The 20724-nt window shown below is 37.3% G+C and overlaps 1 protein-coding gene across 1 annotated transcript in view; it reads right to left on the bottom strand.

The window, feature by feature from the left end:
• Positions 1–5729: 5729 nt before the first annotated feature.
• Positions 5730–20724, bottom strand: part of LOC106070401 (uncharacterized) — a 36267-nt gene continuing 21272 nt past the window's right edge. Inside the window, exons 13-24 of the mRNA XM_056017842.1 lie at positions 20604–20654; positions 19849–19921; positions 19307–19404; positions 17923–17994; positions 15550–15576; positions 13763–13801; positions 12321–12405; positions 11411–11511; positions 10251–10385; positions 9616–9714; positions 8585–8657; positions 5730–7111 (exon numbers count right to left, since the gene is read on the bottom strand). Coding sequence (XP_055873817.1) covers positions 6835–7111; positions 8585–8657; positions 9616–9714; positions 10251–10385; positions 11411–11511; positions 12321–12405; positions 13763–13801; positions 15550–15576; positions 17923–17994; positions 19307–19404; positions 19849–19921; positions 20604–20654 — 1130 coding nt within the window. The 3' untranslated portion in view covers positions 5730–6834. The remainder of the gene's footprint in view (positions 7112–8584; positions 8658–9615; positions 9715–10250; positions 10386–11410; positions 11512–12320; positions 12406–13762; positions 13802–15549; positions 15577–17922; positions 17995–19306; positions 19405–19848; positions 19922–20603; positions 20655–20724) is intronic.

The raw sequence follows: 20724 nt of genomic DNA, 5'->3' as shown, positions 1-20724 counted from the left end.
GCCCTTTAATGAAAGAAAGCAAACAAAATGACAAGTTTAGAAACAAGGCAAGTCTTGATGTTCTGTTTTAACATGCAATATATGTTTGTCTTTTCTAAGTCGTTCGTCCAGCCCATTACAAATGTACAGCTGTCTCCAGTGTATATAAACATCAAGTTTCATTCCGTCCAGCCCATTACAAATGTACAGCTGTCTCCAATGTATATAAACATCAAGTTTCATTCCGTCCAGCCCATTACAAATGTACAGCTGTCTCCAATGTATATAAACATCAAGTTTCATTCCGTCCAGCCCATTACAAATGTACAGCTGTCTCCAATGTATATAAACATCAAGTTTCATTCCGTCCAGCCCATTACAAATGTACAGCTGTCTCCAATGTATATAAACATCAAGTTTCATTCCGTCCAGCCCATTACAAATGTACAGCTGTCTCCAATGTATATAAACATCAAGTTTCATTCCGTCCAGCCCATTACAAATGTACAGCTGTCTCCAATGTATATAAACATCAAGTTTCATTCCGTCCAGCCCATTACAAATGTACAGCTGTCTCCAATGTATATAAACATCAAGTTTCATTCCGTCCGACACTTTCCCGATGTATTCTCGACTTACGCTTGTCTAAAATAAACAGCCTAAACATGATATCGCCAAACAGTTCCCGTAATAAATATTTTTTGTTATATTGTAGTTAATATTAATATCACACAATTAATGTTATTTTCTTTTAATGTCAAGTACGTATTGACAATCTTTTTGTTTAATCAGTTGTAAACTCTTTGTTTAAATGAATAGACATTGTACATATTGATATCACAATAGGCTAGCAATAAAGACTCTATTGTATATTTTTGAAAGACTTGCTATTGCAGGTCGCTATATCCTGAGATGAACTCCAATTGGTGACAAGGCAGGGAGACCTAGGTCTCCCGTAGTGCCCTGGTAAGGAACTCTGCTGTTTGGCGTAGTGCCTCATAGCTTCCGTACAAACATAGTGAACCACTAGATACGTCCTCCCGCAGCTCGCGGAGCTGCGGACACTCTTGCAAGACGTGCGCCACCGTCTCTTCTGATTCCCCGCAGTGTCGGCAACGGGCGGTCGCTATATCCAGATTCATGCAGCTTTATTGTGAACACTTTTTTTACTCTGTAAGAAGCAATATCATTGCACCTAGCCGTCATCGCTTCCTCCCCTCCCCCAAAGCGCTCCATTGTCGCAGACTCTTGTCTTGAAGTTGAAGCTCTCCTCTTTCTGATATATTGTAGTAACATAATCAGGATCGGACTCGGTGTCAAAATCGGCCCAGGCATTTCTATACATACCGGCCCATAAATTCTATATCATACGATGGACCTCCAATTATAGGCCTACCTTTCCTCAAAATCATTATGTTAGTTTAATAATCTATCTATAACTGTACGCAAGCTTTATATCTTTATAAGAAACATAAGCCTTATGTTGCTTTTTCATCTCTAAGTGTGTAGGCGCTAAAAGGATGAAGCCTACAGTAGCACTGTCTACTGATGTAGGCTATTAAATTATTTCGGAAAATGTGTTAAATTAGTATTTTAGGACCTACAATGTAGAGTTTGTAAACAATTTTTTAAAACCATGACGCTCAGAGGGCCACTTTTATAAAAGAATATCATAAAACCTTTAACAATTTAATACGTGCCATAGTTGCTCTCATGAGGCCCTTTAGGTCGCCCTACGGCCCATTTGGGTACCGGCCCACCGGGCATTTGCCCGAAAGCCCATATAGCCAGTCCGCCCCTGAACATAATACTTTCATTTATATATATATATATCGCCTTAAAGAGGAATCGAAAAGGTAAGACTACAAAGTAAAGATTTGATGTACATATAGAAAACATATGGCGAAAACAGGTCCAGCATAGAGCAGGATGCCTGGACCATTGCTTAATTTACCTAAAGTCAACATACATTATAGCCTTAGGTACCTAACCTATTGAAGGTCACAAAATTCTTTGTAACACTGCAAATCTTTTCCGTGCGTGGCGTTGAGACTTGACAAAAACTATTAGAAAACCAACAAAACGTCTTTAGGAAAACAAGAATCTTTTAGTCATGCCCGTTAAATAGGGATAACTGTCTCCAATGTATCTAAACATGAAGTTTCATTCCGTCTATTTCCAAATGTAATCTTGACTTGCCTGTAGAAATGGGAAAGCCTTGTTTGAAAAGAATTAACATGCATTTACATTTTATATGTAAACAACCAATTGCAATAACAAAACAACAACATAAAATCTGTCTTCCACTCCTTATTAGAAATATCGGTGACAAAGTCACAGTTAATTCCCTTCAAGTAAAAGAACGATTTCTTCTTTGAGATTTTAAATTCTTGCCCATGCTAAGCTACCAACTTCATTGGATTATTTTCTTCATAAATTGCAGCTACCTGTGGGTAACACCCCTAAATCTAATACGTTTGATTATTATGATGATTATATTAATGGTTGGGATATTTAAAAAAAACAACAAACAAACAAACAAGAATTATTTTTTTCTTAGGCAAAGATCGCGCTCCATCAGTTGTTACACTTGTCATCTTGTTCCAAGCCAACACTCAGAGATTGTGTCTTGAATTGTACTTTGATGTATAACCAATAAGCATTATCCTCGTTTACTTATAAATTTTTATTATGAGACAGTTTCAATAATTTAAATAGATATTATTTTTTAAATTTGGATTTTTATATTTATATAGTGTGAGCACACCTGATTTCTGTACGTGTTGGCGGGCCGCATAAAACACTTTGGCGGGCCGCATGTGGCCCGCGGGTCGTAATTTGCCCACCCCTGGTCTACACAAAAACTCTATACAAACCAATGCGTCCATATATAGTACCACACTTACCACATTCATAATGAAGTAAAAGTACAAATCTTCCTGGAATGTCCTCAACAATGGATTCACTACTAATAGAAGTAGAGCCTCGATGTCGCTCTATAGTCGATCTAAAGATGTTTTACTTCCGCTGAGTCTTATAATGTCTACGCCACACAATCTCTATACGGCTTCTTTGAAGGGGTCATAAAGATCTGAATATGTAAATAAAGTGTGCGAAATTATCTTTCAACTTAGTGTATTGTGTAATCTTATCTAATTACAGAAAATCTTATTACAAATTGGTTACTGTCTTTAGCATGTGGGTGCATGTTTAATTGTTTAAATAATAATTAGATTTCGAGGTCCCGTATTAGATTCACGCGAGTATGCTCACACTAGTTTGACTTCTATAGGACTATAAAAAATATAGGTCTTAAGTTGATTGTTAATCTCTTAATGTATAAAGAGAGATGAAATTAACAGAAGCACTGTTTAGAGGGTATAAGTGAACACAAGCGAATCCATTCTTTCAGAATATGTGACAAGCATTAATATCTCTTATAAACGGTAAGGCGAGACTAATCTATTTTACTGGACTTATTTAATGTGGCCCTTTCTACTGTCCCACCTGCCAATTTAGGCACCGGCCCACCGATAAAGCCATTCCTCTCGAAAGAGGAGTACATGAGGAAGTTCACATCAAGAGCCCTTTAAATCACGTTGTAAATTTTAAAACATTACAGTTGTAATTATTGTACAATTATTATTTGTTTGATAAAAAGGTCAGAGGATGTAATGACCGGGAACCATATTAAATAAGGGACTGTTACCTTTATTGTTATTTTAATTTAAATATTTTTTGAGTTTACCATATTCCTTGAGGGATGGAGTACCTGGAATTAGCATTGGTTAGCATGAATTTTAAGCTATAAAACTGAATTGAATAAAGAAATTGCTATAATTAAAAAAAAAAAGTAGGACACTGTTTACTACAAGTTACAATTAAATCTAACTGTCCCCTTTAACATTAAGTCTGGTCCTTATCTTAGTTATTACTGACGTTACTTCAAAAAAGAATGTGATTACGTCCTACGCGACATGCAATGGTCCGGAACGTGTCAATAATATTTTAGAAAATCAATAAGGTTACAGGTCAACTGTTTTCTACATTTCTTTGTAACGTTTAAACTTTTGGTCAGGTCTAAATAAAGGAATGACGACTGGGTCTTGGTTCGATAAAAACATTTCACTGGGCCTTTACCTGCGCTACCATTACATTGTATTTATAGGGTAAGAATGTAAGTGGACTCAGAAAAAACGAGGAGCTTCATGCTCATTCACTGGGTCGAAACCTTTTATAAAATACAATCTCTTTCTGTATTTGGCCTTAAGCCATATTGTACCAGATACCGCCAAAACCACTGTAGAAATTTTAGCCTATCTATCCACTAATGAAAGATACACTGCTTCCAAACAATTCACGAAGATAGATTGAACAATTTGGCCATTCTTTCTATTGAGCGAGATCTATGTGGGAATCGGAACTTATGATGATATACTATATGACTTCACTACATGCAAGGCTCGTAAAATTTGATCATGATTTTGTACATAGTAAAGTATGAATAAAATGTTAAGACAAATTTATTTTCTATTAAAAAATCTTAATTTTCACTTATTATCCTTATCCCTACTTAGACTGCGAACCGCGCAATCCGTTTCGCAATAGGTCCCCGCACTAGTTAAGGCCGGCCCTGCCCCAGAGCGATAAGACTCACACGCTTAAGACGTTGTCTGCCCCGGATGGGGGGGGGGGGGGTCGATTTAAGTTTTCTTTACACCTTCTTCGAGGTCACATTTAAGCCTCGTTTTGGTATATATACGCCTGGATATAAATATCTCCACTTAACCACGAATGTTTTTATTATATTTTTTATTTATTTACTAATGTATTTATTTATGTTTCAATGGCTGCCTGGTCCTGCGGTAAACACGGTGGACTATCGTTCGATCGTCTCGACTGTCAAGGATTCAAACCCTAACCGCTGCCCTCTCTCTTCGTCTTGCGGGAGGTTTGGGCAAGGATGGGAACTGTCTTCAACTCTGAAGGAGCACCCGAAACATGTCAAACATGTACAAAACATTTTTGCAAACAATAGCTACAGATTCTTCTGATATATAATTTATATCATTAAAAGCTTTCAAAAAATGCTGAAATTTCCAATATGATTTGATAATATATTTTTACCTTTCCAATAGTGGAAAATTGAAATTCTAATCAGTAATGTAAGCATAATCTAAACTGTTAAAAACAATAACAAGCAAAATAGAAAATAATAAAAAATAAACAAGCTTATTGAGTGGGAAGAACTTGAGATTTACAGCCGTAGCTCTATTACTAGTTGGGGAACAGTAAAGGCGGTTAGTCGTTATGCTAGCCACATGACATATTAAAGGCACATTCCTCGTCCCATATGCTAGGACAAATTTGTACAAATGCTCCTTCTTCCCTAGTGCTATTAGAGTATGGAATGGGCTGCCTGAGCTAGCCAGGAAAACCAGTGACCTAGAAGTAATACAGTAATATTTATTTTCATTATTAGATATCACAATATAATTACTTGCCACTGTTTAATAAACAAATCGGTTAATTTTGTTTCTAAGTTAATACATGTTTTGTTAGGTTTAATAAATAATTTTTCACAGCCGAGTAGGGGATGTGGGACAAGTAAGGTATTTAAAACGTGACAGACAGACGGACCGACAGTGTGAGTTGATAGAACATTGTAGCCAAAATAGTGAACTACATACAAAATGTTAACTACTTTAATTAACATGTTAAAATAATGAACAAAACTAACATTCTTTGCTGTTTTATTTTGTTTTAATGAAAAAGTATTTAAAAACAGATCTAGAGTATGATCAGGCTGTTAGTGAAAAGATATTTTCTAAATAATCAGCTTTACTTAAAATGAGCTTCTGGTCCAAGTTTTTATTTAAAACTATTGAAAAAGAAAGGTACAGCTCACTGGAGTTGTCTTAGAATATTTGTTCTCTTCTCGTTTTTCAAGACAGTGCAAACCGAGAAAGAGCTCTACGGTTATCTCCCTTGTTGACAATAGGCTTAGACGAACGTTCCATGTATTTGGTCATAGTAACGTAAGCCATCCCCTGAGTCGTCCTTGCTGTTGTCCATTGAGTACTTGACAGTGGGGTTTGTACATTTAGACTGTTGTTGAGGGGGACTATAGCTAACTGGACTATGTTTTTTATTATCATTATTCAAGACACACTGAAAAGAGGTAAAGACTTCTACGATTATCTCCCTTGTTGAGAATTTTAGACAAAAGTCCCATATATTTGGTCGTAGTTATATAAGCGATCCCCTGAGTGGACATTGGTGTTGTCCATGGAGTACTTGACAGTGGGGTTTGTACATTTAGACTGTTGTTGAGACTATAGCTTACTGGACTATGTTTTTTATTATCGTTATTCAAGACACACTGAAAAGAGGTAAAGACTTCTATGATTATCTCCCTTCGTTGAGAATTTTAGACAAAAGTCCCATATATTTGGTCGTAGTTATATAAGCGATCCCCTGAGTGGACATTGGTGTTGTCCATGGAGTACTTGACAGTGGGGTTTGTACATTTAGACTTTTGTTGAGACTATAGCTAACTGGACTATGTTTTTTATTATCGTTATTCAAGACACACTGAAAAGAGGTAGAGACTTCTACGATTATCTCCCTTCGTTGAGAATTTTAGACAAAAGTCCCATATATTTGGTCGTAGTTATATAAGCGATCCCCTGAGTCGTCCTTGGTGTTTTCCATTGAGTACTTGACCGTGGGGTTTGTACATTTAGACTTATTGATGGAGACTATAGCTAACTGGACTATGTTTTTTATTATCGTTATTCAAGACACACTGAAAAGAGGTAGAGACTTCTACGATTATCTCCCTTGTTGAGACTTTTAGACAAAAGTCCCATATATTTGGTCGTAGTTATATAAGCGATCCCCTGAGTCGTCCTTGGTGTTGTCCATGGAGTACTTGACCGTGGGCTTGTACATAAATTTGTATGGCTGCTTGGTCTGGGCGATGTGGCTGCTGCTCTTGCCGAGGCTCGTCTCTTTCACCAAGGAGTGAGAACTCTTCTGGGAGGACTTAATAGAGGAGGGTGACTTGGATGGGGCTTGGGATAGCATTGATTCTTTCTTTATAGCCGGTGGAGCAGTAGCGTGACGGTGTCTGCAGAAAAATGAAAAGTTAAGGTAAAGTTCTCTTTTTAGACCTTGAGATCTACAGGGCAGATGATGTAAAGGCCATCTGCTTCGGTGGTTCACGTTTAACAAGGGTGTCATCTTATCTTCTTATCTTATATAATACAGACGTTACTTCAAAAAAGAAGATGATTACGTCCTACGCGTCATGCATTTAGTCATGCATATTAAACAAGTACTAAATTCTTCTAAGTCACTGGTTTTCCTGGCTAGCTCAGGCAACCCATTTCATGCTCTAATAGCACTAGGGAAGAAGGAGCATTTGTACAAATTTGTCCTAGCATATGGAACGAGGAATGTGCTATTAATGCGCCACGTGGCCAGCACAACGACCAACCTCCTTTGCTGTCCCCCCAACTAGTGTCAGGTACACATAAGAGCTGGGTGGACTCAGAGGCGCCCAAAAGATCCCGAAATTAAAAATTCCAGCCTTAAAGAGGACTGCGATTATATTGAGCCACGAAAGAGGGCTGTGGTTATCTTACTATCAAATACGCGCGTTGGGAGCGACACAACCACTAAATAATGTTCCAGTGCCATAGCCTCTCACTGTGGCTATACATCGTGGGAAAGAGTATTGAAAGGCCGTATATGGCCCGCGTGCCGTAGTGTTGCCACCACTGGCTTATAGTGCTAGAGAAGAATTACGCTTTTGTGAAATGTGAAAATCCTCTATCGTCCCTTGCCGTGTCTATCACAGTGCAGAGTTTCTTATCTTATATAATACAGACGTTACTTCAAAAAAGAAGATGATTACATCCTACGCGTCATGCATTTAGTCATGCATATAAACCAAGAACTTAAATTCTGCCAAGTCACTGGTTTTCCTGGCTAGCTCAGGCAACCCATTCCATGCTCTAATAGCACTAGGGAAGAAGAAGGAGTTTTTGTGAAGGCACCTACACTTTTTCAAAAAGCTTTAATAAAAATGCACTAATTAATTTTAAGAAATACTTAATATCTAAAAGCACGTATCGTATTATAAAAAAAAGAGACAATTTGTACAATTAATTACATTTTCCTTCTTACAAAAAAAATAATGCTTCAATATGTAAATTTTAGTAAAACAAATAACATTTTTAAGGGTTCAAACGATGTAGTGAATCCTATGCATAGTATTAGAGTACTTTATATAAGCGGATAATCACTGCTCTATTTTGTGTCTGTACCAGTTTTTTTATGTTTTCTTGAGATAAGGGGTCCCAACGGAGGATGCATATTCTATTACTCGCCCAACCAACGTTAAATAACATTTCAGCTTTGTGTTATTATTTGATTTATAGAAATCCATCTTGTGGATGATATCAAAATATTTAATCTTTACCACTACTGCCCAATAAATCTATCACCAAAGTTTTTGATTTTTTTTTACAACCTAAAAGAAAAGAAAAAAAAAGAGAGTAAGGGAGACAATTGTAAAAAAGAAGAATGGCAGAGTTACCTCAAAACGAGCAGGAGTGATACCGGTATTATTAGCAGCAATAGCCAATATGCTGACGGTATGCTATTTTTAGCTGTAAAATAAAACAAACACATTGATATCAAACAAAAAACAACAAGATATTCTAGTAATAATAGTTATAAAGGGACCACTACAGTCCAGCCACAGTAACATCACAATTTTTAGAATAAAAGTTGTAATTTATTTTACACACATAGGAATCATTAATATATATATATATATATATATATATATATATATATATATATATATATATATATCGTAATATATACTTTTATAATTAAAGGATAGAGGCGCGGTATCTGTGTGGTAAAGGATAGCTTCCGAACCGAGGGGGTACCTGTGTCAACTCCTTAGAAAGACTTGGATTTTTAATTTTGCGATGCTTTGGGCGCCCCTGAGTCCATACAGTACTAATGGGTACCTGACATTAGTTGGGGAAAGCTAATGCGATTGGTCGTTGTGCTGGCCACAAAACACCCTCGTTAACTGTAAGCCCAAAGAAACAGATGAATTGACATAATCTGCCCCGTAGGGGTGAAAGGGGAACTTTACTTTACAACACATAAATGTGATGACAGTTTATCAATATATGTCTCATGTCCTATGTTGTCTTGTATGAAAATAAATATTATATGCCCCATGTCCTATGTTGTCTTGCATGAAAATAAATATTATATGCTCCATGTCCTATGTTGTGTTGCATGAAAATAAATATTATATGCTCCATGTCCTATGTTGTCTTGCATGAAAATAAATATTATATGCTCCATGTCCTATGTTGTCTTGCATGAAAATAAATATTATATGCTCCATGTCCTATGTTGTCTTGCATGAAAATAAATATTATATGCTCCATGTCCTATGTGGTCTTGCAGGAAAATAAATATTATATGCCCCATGTCCTATGTTGTCTTGCATGAAAATAAATATTAGATGCTCCATGTCCTATGTTGTCTTGCATAAAGTGATGCTGGAATTAGTATGTGAAGGAAAGTTATTCTCCTTACGCGGACAGATGCCTAGAACTCTCTCCATGCAGTCCTCACCACCACAGCGCTCTATACAGTTCCCTCGACACATGTCCCCAAACGTGTATTTCTCACATCCTAGAGGCACGAGAACAAAAAAGTTGCAGTAAACAAGCAAACTACAAAAAAATTTTTTTTTTAAAGAAATAACGCTAATATTTAAGTGGTTCAATTACTTTGGATCAGTCATGCAATTAAATTTGTAATAAGCCTACAAGTGCATTCTATAAAGAGGACTAAATCCGCTTCACTCAAGTACTATTTCTTTCCTTTGTTTGAGATACCAAACAAAGTCATTTATTACCAATAGTTAATTAACTAATTTTTTTTTTTTATTGATCCTCGTGTTGTCAGATAAAAGAAATAAGTGTGCAATGTTTCAGCTTGATCCGAGATGGGGTGTCCGAGAAATAGCCTGTACAAACTTTAGGCCAGACAGACAAACACACAGAGAGACAGAATATTATATTTTGAAAAATTAAAAATGTCAAACCAGATTTTTCACCGTCGGGGCTAATTAGCTATATATCTTTCCCAAAGATATAAGCTATATAAACTGTTATTACGAAAAAAAAAATGGTGACCTGAACTGAAGGGAAAAAAAATGATCTCACGTTTGGAGCAGGACAGGTGAGGGTAGTGGTAGCCAGGTCTACACACCGTGCACGTGCCGTTTCTCTTGTTACAGTCAGGGTCACAGTGTTCACATTGCCCCGCACAGTTGCTGCCCCATTTACCTACTGGGCAATCTAATGAGAAATGTAAACAATACATTTTCGTCAAGAGGTATTCATTTCTATACATTGCATTCAGATTAATTTAATTGCACGGCATTCAAAACTCAGGACTTTCATGATAGAAAACAGGTGAAGCTTATCTAAGGGAAGTAACTTCGCTCTTAGTGTCTTACAACAGTATATCTCAGTAATGTAGAAGTTATTTCCCTTATTATATATCAAATAAAATATTTAATTATCAATAATTATTTAAATTGATTCATATTTTGTAAGGTACAATAAATAATTGTTAAACGTTTTAAATTGATCCGAGAATGGGTGTGGGAGAAATAACGTGCTCAATTATCCGAGGAGACGAAGTCCTACAAATTTTGCCGTACCAGGTATCTGTGAATACTGAAAGATTAATCTACCTTGTTGTTTTCAATTTGGATGGAAGGATGGAAATTAATTGACTCATTGGTTAATTTAATCGTGTTAACAATTCATGTCTTGTCTATGCCAATAATTAATTGTTCAAAGTTTCAGTGAGGGCCCTTATAGCACCTACGTTTTTTTTTGTTATTGGTCTTAAACTAGTCGTGCACGTTAATAAAAAAACTAATACTCTACTTAGTCATTGGATTTCCTGTCTGATTCAGGCAACCCGTTCCATGGTTTAACTCTAACGCACTAGGGAGAACGGAGCGCATGTACGATTTCGATTTTGTTCCAGCATAAGGAAAAGAGACTGATTTTAATGGTCAAAGCATAATGTTGCAAGTAGTATGTCACATATAGTTTAGATTCATATAGATTGCCTAAGCAGGGGCGTAGCTAAGAATTTTTCATCGTTTGGGGGGCTTGACTTCTTTGGGGGCCCTGCATTTAGTGTAATATTTCATTTTTAATGTAAAAAAAAACTTCAATTGGGGGCCCCCTACGAGTGGGGGCCCAGGGATTTTCAAATTCTCCCCCCCCCACACACCCTAGCTACGCCACTGTGTCTAAGACATAATATTCTGGTTCGCTTATCAATCACACATTTCTTAAGATACCTTCAGGACAAATCGAAGTGCAGTGACCAGGTTTATGCATCACTGGCTGGCCGACACATAGCGAGGTATTGGGTTCAAGGTCGAAAATAACTTCACAGCTCCTGGAAATCAAGGACACAGAATACTGAGATAATGGTCACAAAATAATGAGGTTTTACATGTATACTAGGATATTTCTCCCGTTCAGACCTCGCCATCTATTGGGCAGATGGTGTAAATGTTATCTGTTTCTGTGGACAACGGTTAACGATGGTGTCATGTGACCAGCACAACGACCAACCGCCTTTACTGTTACCCAATTTATGTCAGGTACCCATTAAAGCTGGGTGGACTCAGAAGCGCCTTAAAGATCCCGAAATTAAAAATTCCAGTCTTTATCAGGATTCGAGCCCGGGACCGATCAGTTCGGATGCCAAGTGCTTTACCACTCAGCCACCGTGCTTCCGTCAATTTTGTAAGCGAAAAAAAAAACATTATGTGCTGGCGAAGAACTTTTGCGGTTGCATAATCCACCCAATGTATATTTTATGATAATGCTTTGAAAATAGCAAAACTAACCACAGTACCTTAGACCTAAAAATACTTGCTAAACTTTCAAGTAAAAGAAAAGTAAATTTTCCCTTTTTTGATTGGACACTACACTGGATAGATCATGTTAAAGTTGACCGTTCAAATTGGCCAGCGGTTAACGAGCAGGGTGTCGTGTGGCCAGCACAATGAACATCCGCGTTTACTTTCCCCAACTAAAGCCAGGCATTCATTAGAGTTGGGTGGACTCAGGGGCGCCTAAAAAATCCCAAAATTCATTATCCCAGTCATCATAGTGATTCGAACCCAGGACCCCAGGTACGAAGCCAAGTGATTAACTGTTCTGCCACAGCACCCCCTCTCTAAACTTTAAAGTGTTTACCTTATTCTGATCATTCTAGCGTCTTTACAGTCTAAGGAACATTCCCAATCAGTCCAGCCACTCCACACGCCATCTTTAAACAACTCTGTAGAAATAAAGTTTTAAATTTATGAAACTCTGTCAAGCATAAGATATTTACAAGTACACTAAGACCACTTGTTAAGACTATCCGATTAAGTTATGCACAACGCGAACATTGGATTCCACAGTGTTACTAAATATATCGCATTGTCTGTTTCCTATCTGTTTCTGTCTAAAATATCACATGGCCACGTAAACCCAGTGGTGACCTATATATTTCCCAACAACTAATGCAGACAAAGCCGTTGTCCGACGTGGGTCTAATTAGATTTTCTTTGCGTCTTTTGGGCCTGTCTTCTACAAGGGCTTCTCTCATGGCCTCAAATGTGTGTCACTGGGTCTCCGAGAGAGAGATCTCTCAAACTGTTTCTTTCATAGGCCAGCTGCTGCTTAAGGTTAATATCAAATGTATCGATTTCTATATCAAATGTATCGATTTCTATATCAAATGTATCGATTTCTATATCAAATGTATCGATTGCTATATCAAATGTATCGATTCCTATATCAAATTGGACAACAGTCATCTTCGCGTATACAGAAAAATAGCCAACAATCATCTAGAACAGTGATGCCCAAAATCCGGCCCGCGGGCCAGATCCGGCCCGCGAATTGGTTCCATCCGGCCCGCCGAAATGTCGGCACAAAGTGTAGAAAATCCGCTACTTCCCCCCCCCCTCCTAAAGAAAAAGGTTGAAAAATGTCATTTACCTACGTTAGGGGGCCTCAATTTTTCTCCGATTGATTGTTATCATGACCCTTTAACATTTGTGCGTTTATGAAATTGGACTCTTCATGTAGAATTTAACCCCCCCCCCCCTTTCCCAGAAAAAAGTGAAAGGACCTTTACTTTTTGGTAGAACATGATGATAAGCTAATATATTTGAGTTGTTAATAAATTGTGGCTGTTTTTAAAAAAAAAGAAACGCATATAAACGGCATTATAAAACAAATTTGACGTCTTTCGAATAAAAAGAGTGTTAAATAAAGTCTACAGATTGGAAGATTAATGTTAATATTTACCAAAAAGAGACAAGAAAATGAGTCGTTGGTAAAGCTAGCTACATTGTTTCTCAAATTTTTAGTAAAGAAATGAAGTCGTTTTCTGACGCACGAAAAAAAAAAAGATAATAATATCCCATTAATGAAAGTACTAGATTCACTGGTTTCTAATAAAAAAAAGTTTCAGGTCAATTTCATTTCGTTTTTGTACCTTTCCTTTACCTGGCCCGCGACATCAGTGTCGGAAATTAAAATGGCCCGCAGGTCGATTTATGTTGGGTATCACTGATCTAGAACTACGAAGCTTATACCTCTATATACTTTGCAAAAACACTAAAGGACAAAAAAATACCATGTACCTGGGGTAGTGCGCCTGACGTAGACAGATGTTGTTACGGCTGAATTTTTAAACACACAAGAATAAAAAAAAAAGATTGTTACTAACTGTGTTTTTAGTTAAAGTAATAGCAAACAATATTATGTATCCTGATTTAGACGCCAAGAAATTTTCTACCTGGCAACAAAGATTCGTCTCTTTAACCTCTATTGTAAAGGTCGTTTTGCTTTTGTAGTGGTTTAGTTTAGAGATTATGCGTGTCATTTAAATAAATATATTGTGCATTGTTTATTAGCGACGGTAAAAGTAGTGACGTAGTCAGACAGACGAATGACGTGGCAGAATAAGCGTACGTAGAGAACAAGATGGCCATGGCTTAGAGAAGGTTGAATAGTGATAGAGACGGATAGAGAGACAAGACAAGCATCCCATGTGTAAAAAAATACATCAGTTGGAGTATTTAGAAGTCATGATTACGTCTATCTTGCTCAATGTAATGTCAATTGGCTAGTTTACACTGGTTGAGTGAAATAGTATTGGATTTGCACAGCACACAAGATCCTAGCCAGGACACTTTATGGAGCCGAGACCTGGAGGACAAATACAGCTGCCCTAAGGAAGGTGCCTTTAGCTGCGTACGAAGAATTGTTTAGATACGCTGACCAGACACCACCAGCAATAGCGACCTCCTACAAAAAAAAATGCCCCATCACTAGACAGACATTGAAATGTAACCCACAAGGCAAGAGAAAGAGAGGGCGTCCTGGAATTACCTGGCGACACGAACTAGAGGCAGACATATTCATGTTTTATTACGCATGGAACAAGAGGAAGATGTCCAAGACAAGGGACTAGTAAAAAAGTAAAGTTTACCTTTGAGACCATGCGGTTTATATGGCCAACTGTTAACAAGCAGGGTGTCATGTATCCGACACAACGACTAACTACCTTTACTTTCCCCCTATGTAAGTCAGACACCCATTAGAGTTATGTGGACTCAGAGGCGCCCTTAAAATCCAGAAATTCAAAATCCCAGTCTTCACCGAGATTCAAACCCACGACTTTAGGTTCTGAAGCCAAGCACTTAACCACTCAGCCACCGCTCTACAAAGGACTAAGAAAATGTTTTGTTTGGTGGTCTATACTCCAATAAGGGAGACAGGTACTCGTTAAGTTATATGGAAAAAATAAATTGAGCATTTTATTTGATCTTTGGATCTTTATATTTGTTCCACTTAGTGGTTTGATTGGAAGATTAATAACGTTGTAGCTATACCATCCGAGTTTAAAAGGATGGCTCCTCGATCTTACGGTATGCGCATGGAATGTGGTTCGGTTGTCTCGATGATCCCAGGTTCATACCCTACTCGCAGCCATCCTCTTTCATCCTGCAAGAGGTTTGGACTCGGAAGTAGATTATCTTCAAGTTAGTAATGATATCCGAAACATGTAAACGATTTTTTTTTAAATATCCATTTGTTATTTCTATATCAGTGAAGCTGAGGTGGGTATCTGTAGTAAAAAAAAAAATAATTCACATTTGTTTGGACATATCAAATTATCTCATCTTATTCCATCTAATTATACTCCAGATACAATGAAACGTAATATTTATGGATCTATCTCCCTTTATGAACATTTCCATTAAAAAAAAATGTGTAAGCTGTCATAAAAATGTGCGCTTCTTATATTAAAAAGTGAAACAATATATATTCAAGGATGTTCATTTTAAAAACAAGACACAACTTTTATTCCTTAAAATGTAATCAATATCAACTGAAACAAAACATACAGTTTAAGAATACTTACAGAGAGTTATCTGTCCTTGAACAGTTACTGCAAAAATAATGAGAAGAAAAACATACAAAAATATATTTTTAAAAAAGCTCATATTAAGTGCAATTGTATCAATTAGTTTGAATCAGTCATAAAATTTAATTTGTAATAGATCTAAACTAACATTAATAAATCTGTACGATTAGAAATATCTTTAGCTCATATTAAGTGCAATTGTATCAAGTAGTTTGAATCAGTCATAAAATTTAATTTGTAATAGATCTAAACTAACATTAATAAATCTGTACGATTAGAAATATCTTTAGCTCATATTTGGTGCTATTGTATCAATTAGTTTGAATCAGTCATAAAATTTAATTTGTAATAGATCTAAACTAACATTCATAAATCTGTACGATTAGAAATATCTTTAGCAATTGTATTTGTTTAGCGCAATTTCATTCTTTTAGCTTTCTCAGAGAGCTATCTTATCTTATCTTACATACTACAGACGTTACTTCAAAAACGAAGATGATTACGTCCTACGCGTCATGCATTTAGTCATGCATATTTACCAATGACCTCAATTCTGCCAAGTCACTGGTTTTCCTGGCTAGCTCAGGCAACCCATTCCATGCTCTAATAGCACTAGGGAAGAAGGAGCATTTGTACAAATTTGCCCTAGCATATGGAAAGAGGAATATGGCTTTGTGCTATGATCCTATCACTTTTCAGGAACAGTTGGGGACAGGGGAGAAAAAATGGGGGGTATCGGTGTATCTGTGTGAATGTTACTGTGATAGCTTTATAAATACATTTAATATTTGGAAAAAAGGGTACAACTTTAATTCGAACTCCAGGGCATATACTTTCTCCACTATGCCAGCGAATCGCTTATGAAAATAGAAGGTTTTAAAGCTATCTATTGTTAATTTCAAGCGACGACCTAATGCTCTTACTTGTAGTGTAAAGGGGACCAACTCGCAAACAATCCCGGCATCCCTAAGGACAGATGCTGATAATAAATAATGACTCCAGAGATCGATTTTTATGTGATAAATAGCTTGAGTTTAAACAAGATTATACGGTGACAATTGTTAATTAAGAGTTCTGTATAAATCCACTGTGAGATATGGGTACTTCAGATTTGTAGGCATCTTCCCTATTCCGGACGTTGTTTTTTTCTTCTTAGTAAGAAAGGGGAGGTCCTAAAGATTGTGGCCAGGTGCTACTCTGCAGATTTCTACCAGTTTCTAGTTCTGCCTTGTTTAGAAAGATATAAATACAGAGTACAATGTTTGGTTCTGTGATTCTATATCTTGTAAGTTTATTGTGAAGGTATTTCTATTCATATCGTTTGATTTTGTGCGAATTAACTTGGTTTATTTGTATGTATATTAATTCAATGGCGCGGTGGCTTAACGGTAAGGCACTTGGCTCCCGAACCGGGGGAGCCGGGCTCGAATCCTGGAATTTTTTATTTCGGGATCCTTGGGCGCCTCTGGGTCCACCCAGCTCTAATGGGTGCCTGACTTTAGTTGGGGGCATTAAGGGCGAAAGGTCGTTGAGCTGGCCACATGGCACCCTCGTAGGCCACAGAAACAGATGACCTTAATATCATCTGCATATAGACCAGAGGGTCTGAAAGGGGAGCTTAACTTTTTATATTATATCTATGATTTAGATTAGCAACCACATAAGAGGTCTCTACATGGAATTTCGTTGCGTTTCCATCATTTCGACCTGATGTTGAGACACTAAGCCTCGTATTTAGAAATAAGGGTATCACAGACCACCCAAACACTGAGTTACAACGTCCTACCAATTTTTCAAAGTTTGCTATAGAATAGCTTAGGGAAAAATGCAAATATATTCATATGTTGGTTAGTTTTTTTTTTAGGATGTAAATAGCTCGACAACTGAAGTCAAAAACTAAAAAGCTGAGGTATCCTAAAAAAAAATCATATGATGTTATTGTGTGTTTTTCTTTCCTGACCCCACACTGATGTCAGACAATTTAAGAGATGTAGGTAAATTATATCTTAACTAATAAAATTTGAAATAACATGAATAACTTTTATAAGGACAATATAAATATAACGTTTATTTCAGTATACACAAATTCTACCTTAAATAAAATCAAATCGGTATAGTAGACTTAAGTAATAATATAAAAGGTATTCTTTTTGGTACACAATTTAATTCACTACAATCACAATTCTTATCAGTTTCACGTTCTAGAGTCGTCTCCCCTATCTAAGAGTACTGACACAATGCAACTTATCCTGTATCATTCAAAACCAATCGCTCAACTCTACCCACCGTCAGCATAGAGACACACACACACACTCCATAACAGACGTCCAACGTGTATGTAACGAAAAGATACATTGATGTCAGACTGACCTGTGCTAGATTTGTTAGGGTCTGCTGTCTCAAATCGAAGACTTGTCACTGTAGTCGTCGCCTTGAGGGACGCTGACAAAACAACAAAAAAATTAGCGACTAGAAAATATGCAAGAATAAGGCCCATTTCTTACATTGTTCTTGTTTTAATAACTCTCGGGTTAAGGATGGAGCAAAGACCCTGCAACGCAGTTCAACAAATCTGCCACGCCATTTCACGTTAGAGGCCGACATCGGTGACCCGTGGCTGGAATGGCGGCCCTTAAATGGAATTGTGGCGTTACAAGATCGGAATATGAAGAAATTTAAGCATAGTAAGCGCTACCGCTTCTAACAAGCGATACCAGGACCAAGGTATACGGTACGACCCAACCCAGTAAAATGGTCATTCTCATTGTGGAATCTGAACTTGGGGTGAAGTGCTCCAGGTCCACGCTGTGACTGAACGGGATAATGGCGCATTTGACACCGATTCCTTACTAGACTTTTTTTAAAGGTCTAAAGCATTCAGCTATGAATTAAATTTTGTTCAAATTAATAAAGTTTGACTTCGTCACATTTAGTAATTACCCCCTTATTCTAGGTCTTCACCTTCACCTATCCCTTAGTTTGATGACCGTTGGGGCACCACACAAGATCTGCCAACCGACTTTCTCCACTCCTCTTTGCCTTCGATAGAAATTCATTCACTGACAGCCAGTGACAGCCCCTTTCCATTCTTCGATATTGTCTTCCCATCGCTTTCTCTGTCTTCCTCTTCTTCTTCTTCCTGGTACTGATGTTTGCGAACCCTGAGGATCTTGGGTTTGAGTTTTGAGTTTAGGCACATCGGCACAATTTAGGCCATGTCGTGCCTTTAATTCTTTAAAGAACACTTTCCCTTTACATAACCAGGGCTAAATTCTATACAGTTAAATCATTAAAAACAAGGTCTATTCACAGTTAAAATAGTAAAGGTAGTATAAAAATTTAATAATTTGGTAAAAATCTTATGTAAATATTATATGTTCACAGTTCAAAAATCCGATCTTCGTAGACAACCCCACTTCCCGGACAAAGCCCAGTACCTTCACAGGGTCGACATTGTCGAATAGTGTTTTCAAGGTTTGTGTTCTAAAAAATGTCTCCCTGACATCCTGGTATCTTGTGATACTGGGTCTACAATACATGAATACCACCCTTGCATTACAGGGCGATACAGGCCTGTCCGTTCATTGATATTTTCTTCCCCATGGCTTTCTCTTCCTCCTCTTCTTCTTCCTGGTACTGGTGTTTGGGAGCCCTGGGGACATTGTGATACTGGGTCTACAATACATGAATACCACCCTTGCAGTACAGGGCGATACAGGTGGTCGTTAAAGAAACGATGTGGAATTCACGTTACCGTTTCTGCATAGAGCACTGCAGTTGCCTTCGATCGTCTCCCTGTTTTGTCCGTCACAGTAATAGCCTGTGTAGACTGGCGCTGGGTTATCGCACATTCTGGAGAGAAGTCATAGTATAATAATAGTAATAATATAATAATAATAACAATACTAGCAATAACGATGGATTTTCATCGCCCTGATCTGCTGTTTATTGAAAGAAAAAAAGAAAAAAAAAGATGCTACTTTATTGACATCGCCGTATCACTATCCCATAGTAATATAACATCTAGGTTATCAATTTCCTTTTTTTATTCATTATCATGTTAACCACAATAGAGTCCTCAAAAGTCGTCTCTTCCTTTTACTGGTTCTGTCCACACCAGCCGTATTTTCCTAAACACAGGGGACATAATTAAGTTTAGAGAGTTCGTTAGAATTTGAAACCGAGACCTCTGGACCGGAAACTGAATTTTGGACAGTCTGACCTCTCCGCATCCAAACTACACAACATCATGCTTCAGTAAAGCGTGAAAGGTTTTAGTGTTGAAATAGCGTTTACCTCGAACGATGTGTTGTGCTTCCATCACAGTCAGCACACATCCATTCACTCCAGCCTCCCCAGCTGCCATTGCCTGAAATTACATGAAATGAGCGCATGTACCAGTGTTTCTCAAACTTTTAATTTTGATGCATCTGTTCAATCTTTTTATGATTTCTACTTAAGATATTGTACTTTTTTATTTCGTAAAGAAATTCTATTAATTCTTCACTTAAGGAAGAATCTCCGACATATGATTGGATATTGGGTCATCAGATTCAACTCTCTAAATATGGCCCTAAATTTTTGTAGCATAGCTCCAACAGTGAGTAAAGCACTTAATAAGAAGAACTCACTAGTTTCACAGTTGTCACGTCACAAGAATTCTCACTTCATTGTCACCACGAATAATTCTCAGCCATTATTTTATTTTCAAATAACATATAAAGTAAACAATAAATTGGTTTTTTACTAAATAACAAGGGGAGGTGCGGTGGCTGAGTGGTAAATAGCTTATCTTCCAAAACGGGGCTCTCTGGTTCGATTCCTGGTGAAGAATGGGATTTTAATTTTCGGCAACTTTAGGGCAGCCCTGAGTCCAGCCAGCTCTAATGAAAAAGTAAATGCTGTTGTGATGGCTACATCTCGACCCTCGTTAACCGTGGGCCACAGAAACAGATGACCTTTGCATCATCTGCCCTTTAGATCGTCAGGTCTGAAAGAGGAACAACAAAAAAGTAACAAAAAATGGCATCGCAGACGACAAATGTACTTACTTGGACTTGGGAAGGCTAAGTCCTCATCAACTCTGCCATCCATATCATTGTCTGCAGAAGAAAAAAAAAAGAAATAGAAAAAAGTATACATTTAGAAACAAAGCTTATTTATCTGCCCATT

Source organism: Biomphalaria glabrata, chromosome 18 (genome assembly GCF_947242115.1).
Source record: "Biomphalaria glabrata chromosome 18, xgBioGlab47.1, whole genome shotgun sequence".
NCBI lineage: Eukaryota > Metazoa > Mollusca > Gastropoda > Planorbidae > Biomphalaria > Biomphalaria glabrata.
Note: the sequence above shows the minus strand (reverse complement) of the source record. Positions and strands in the feature narration are given on the sequence as shown.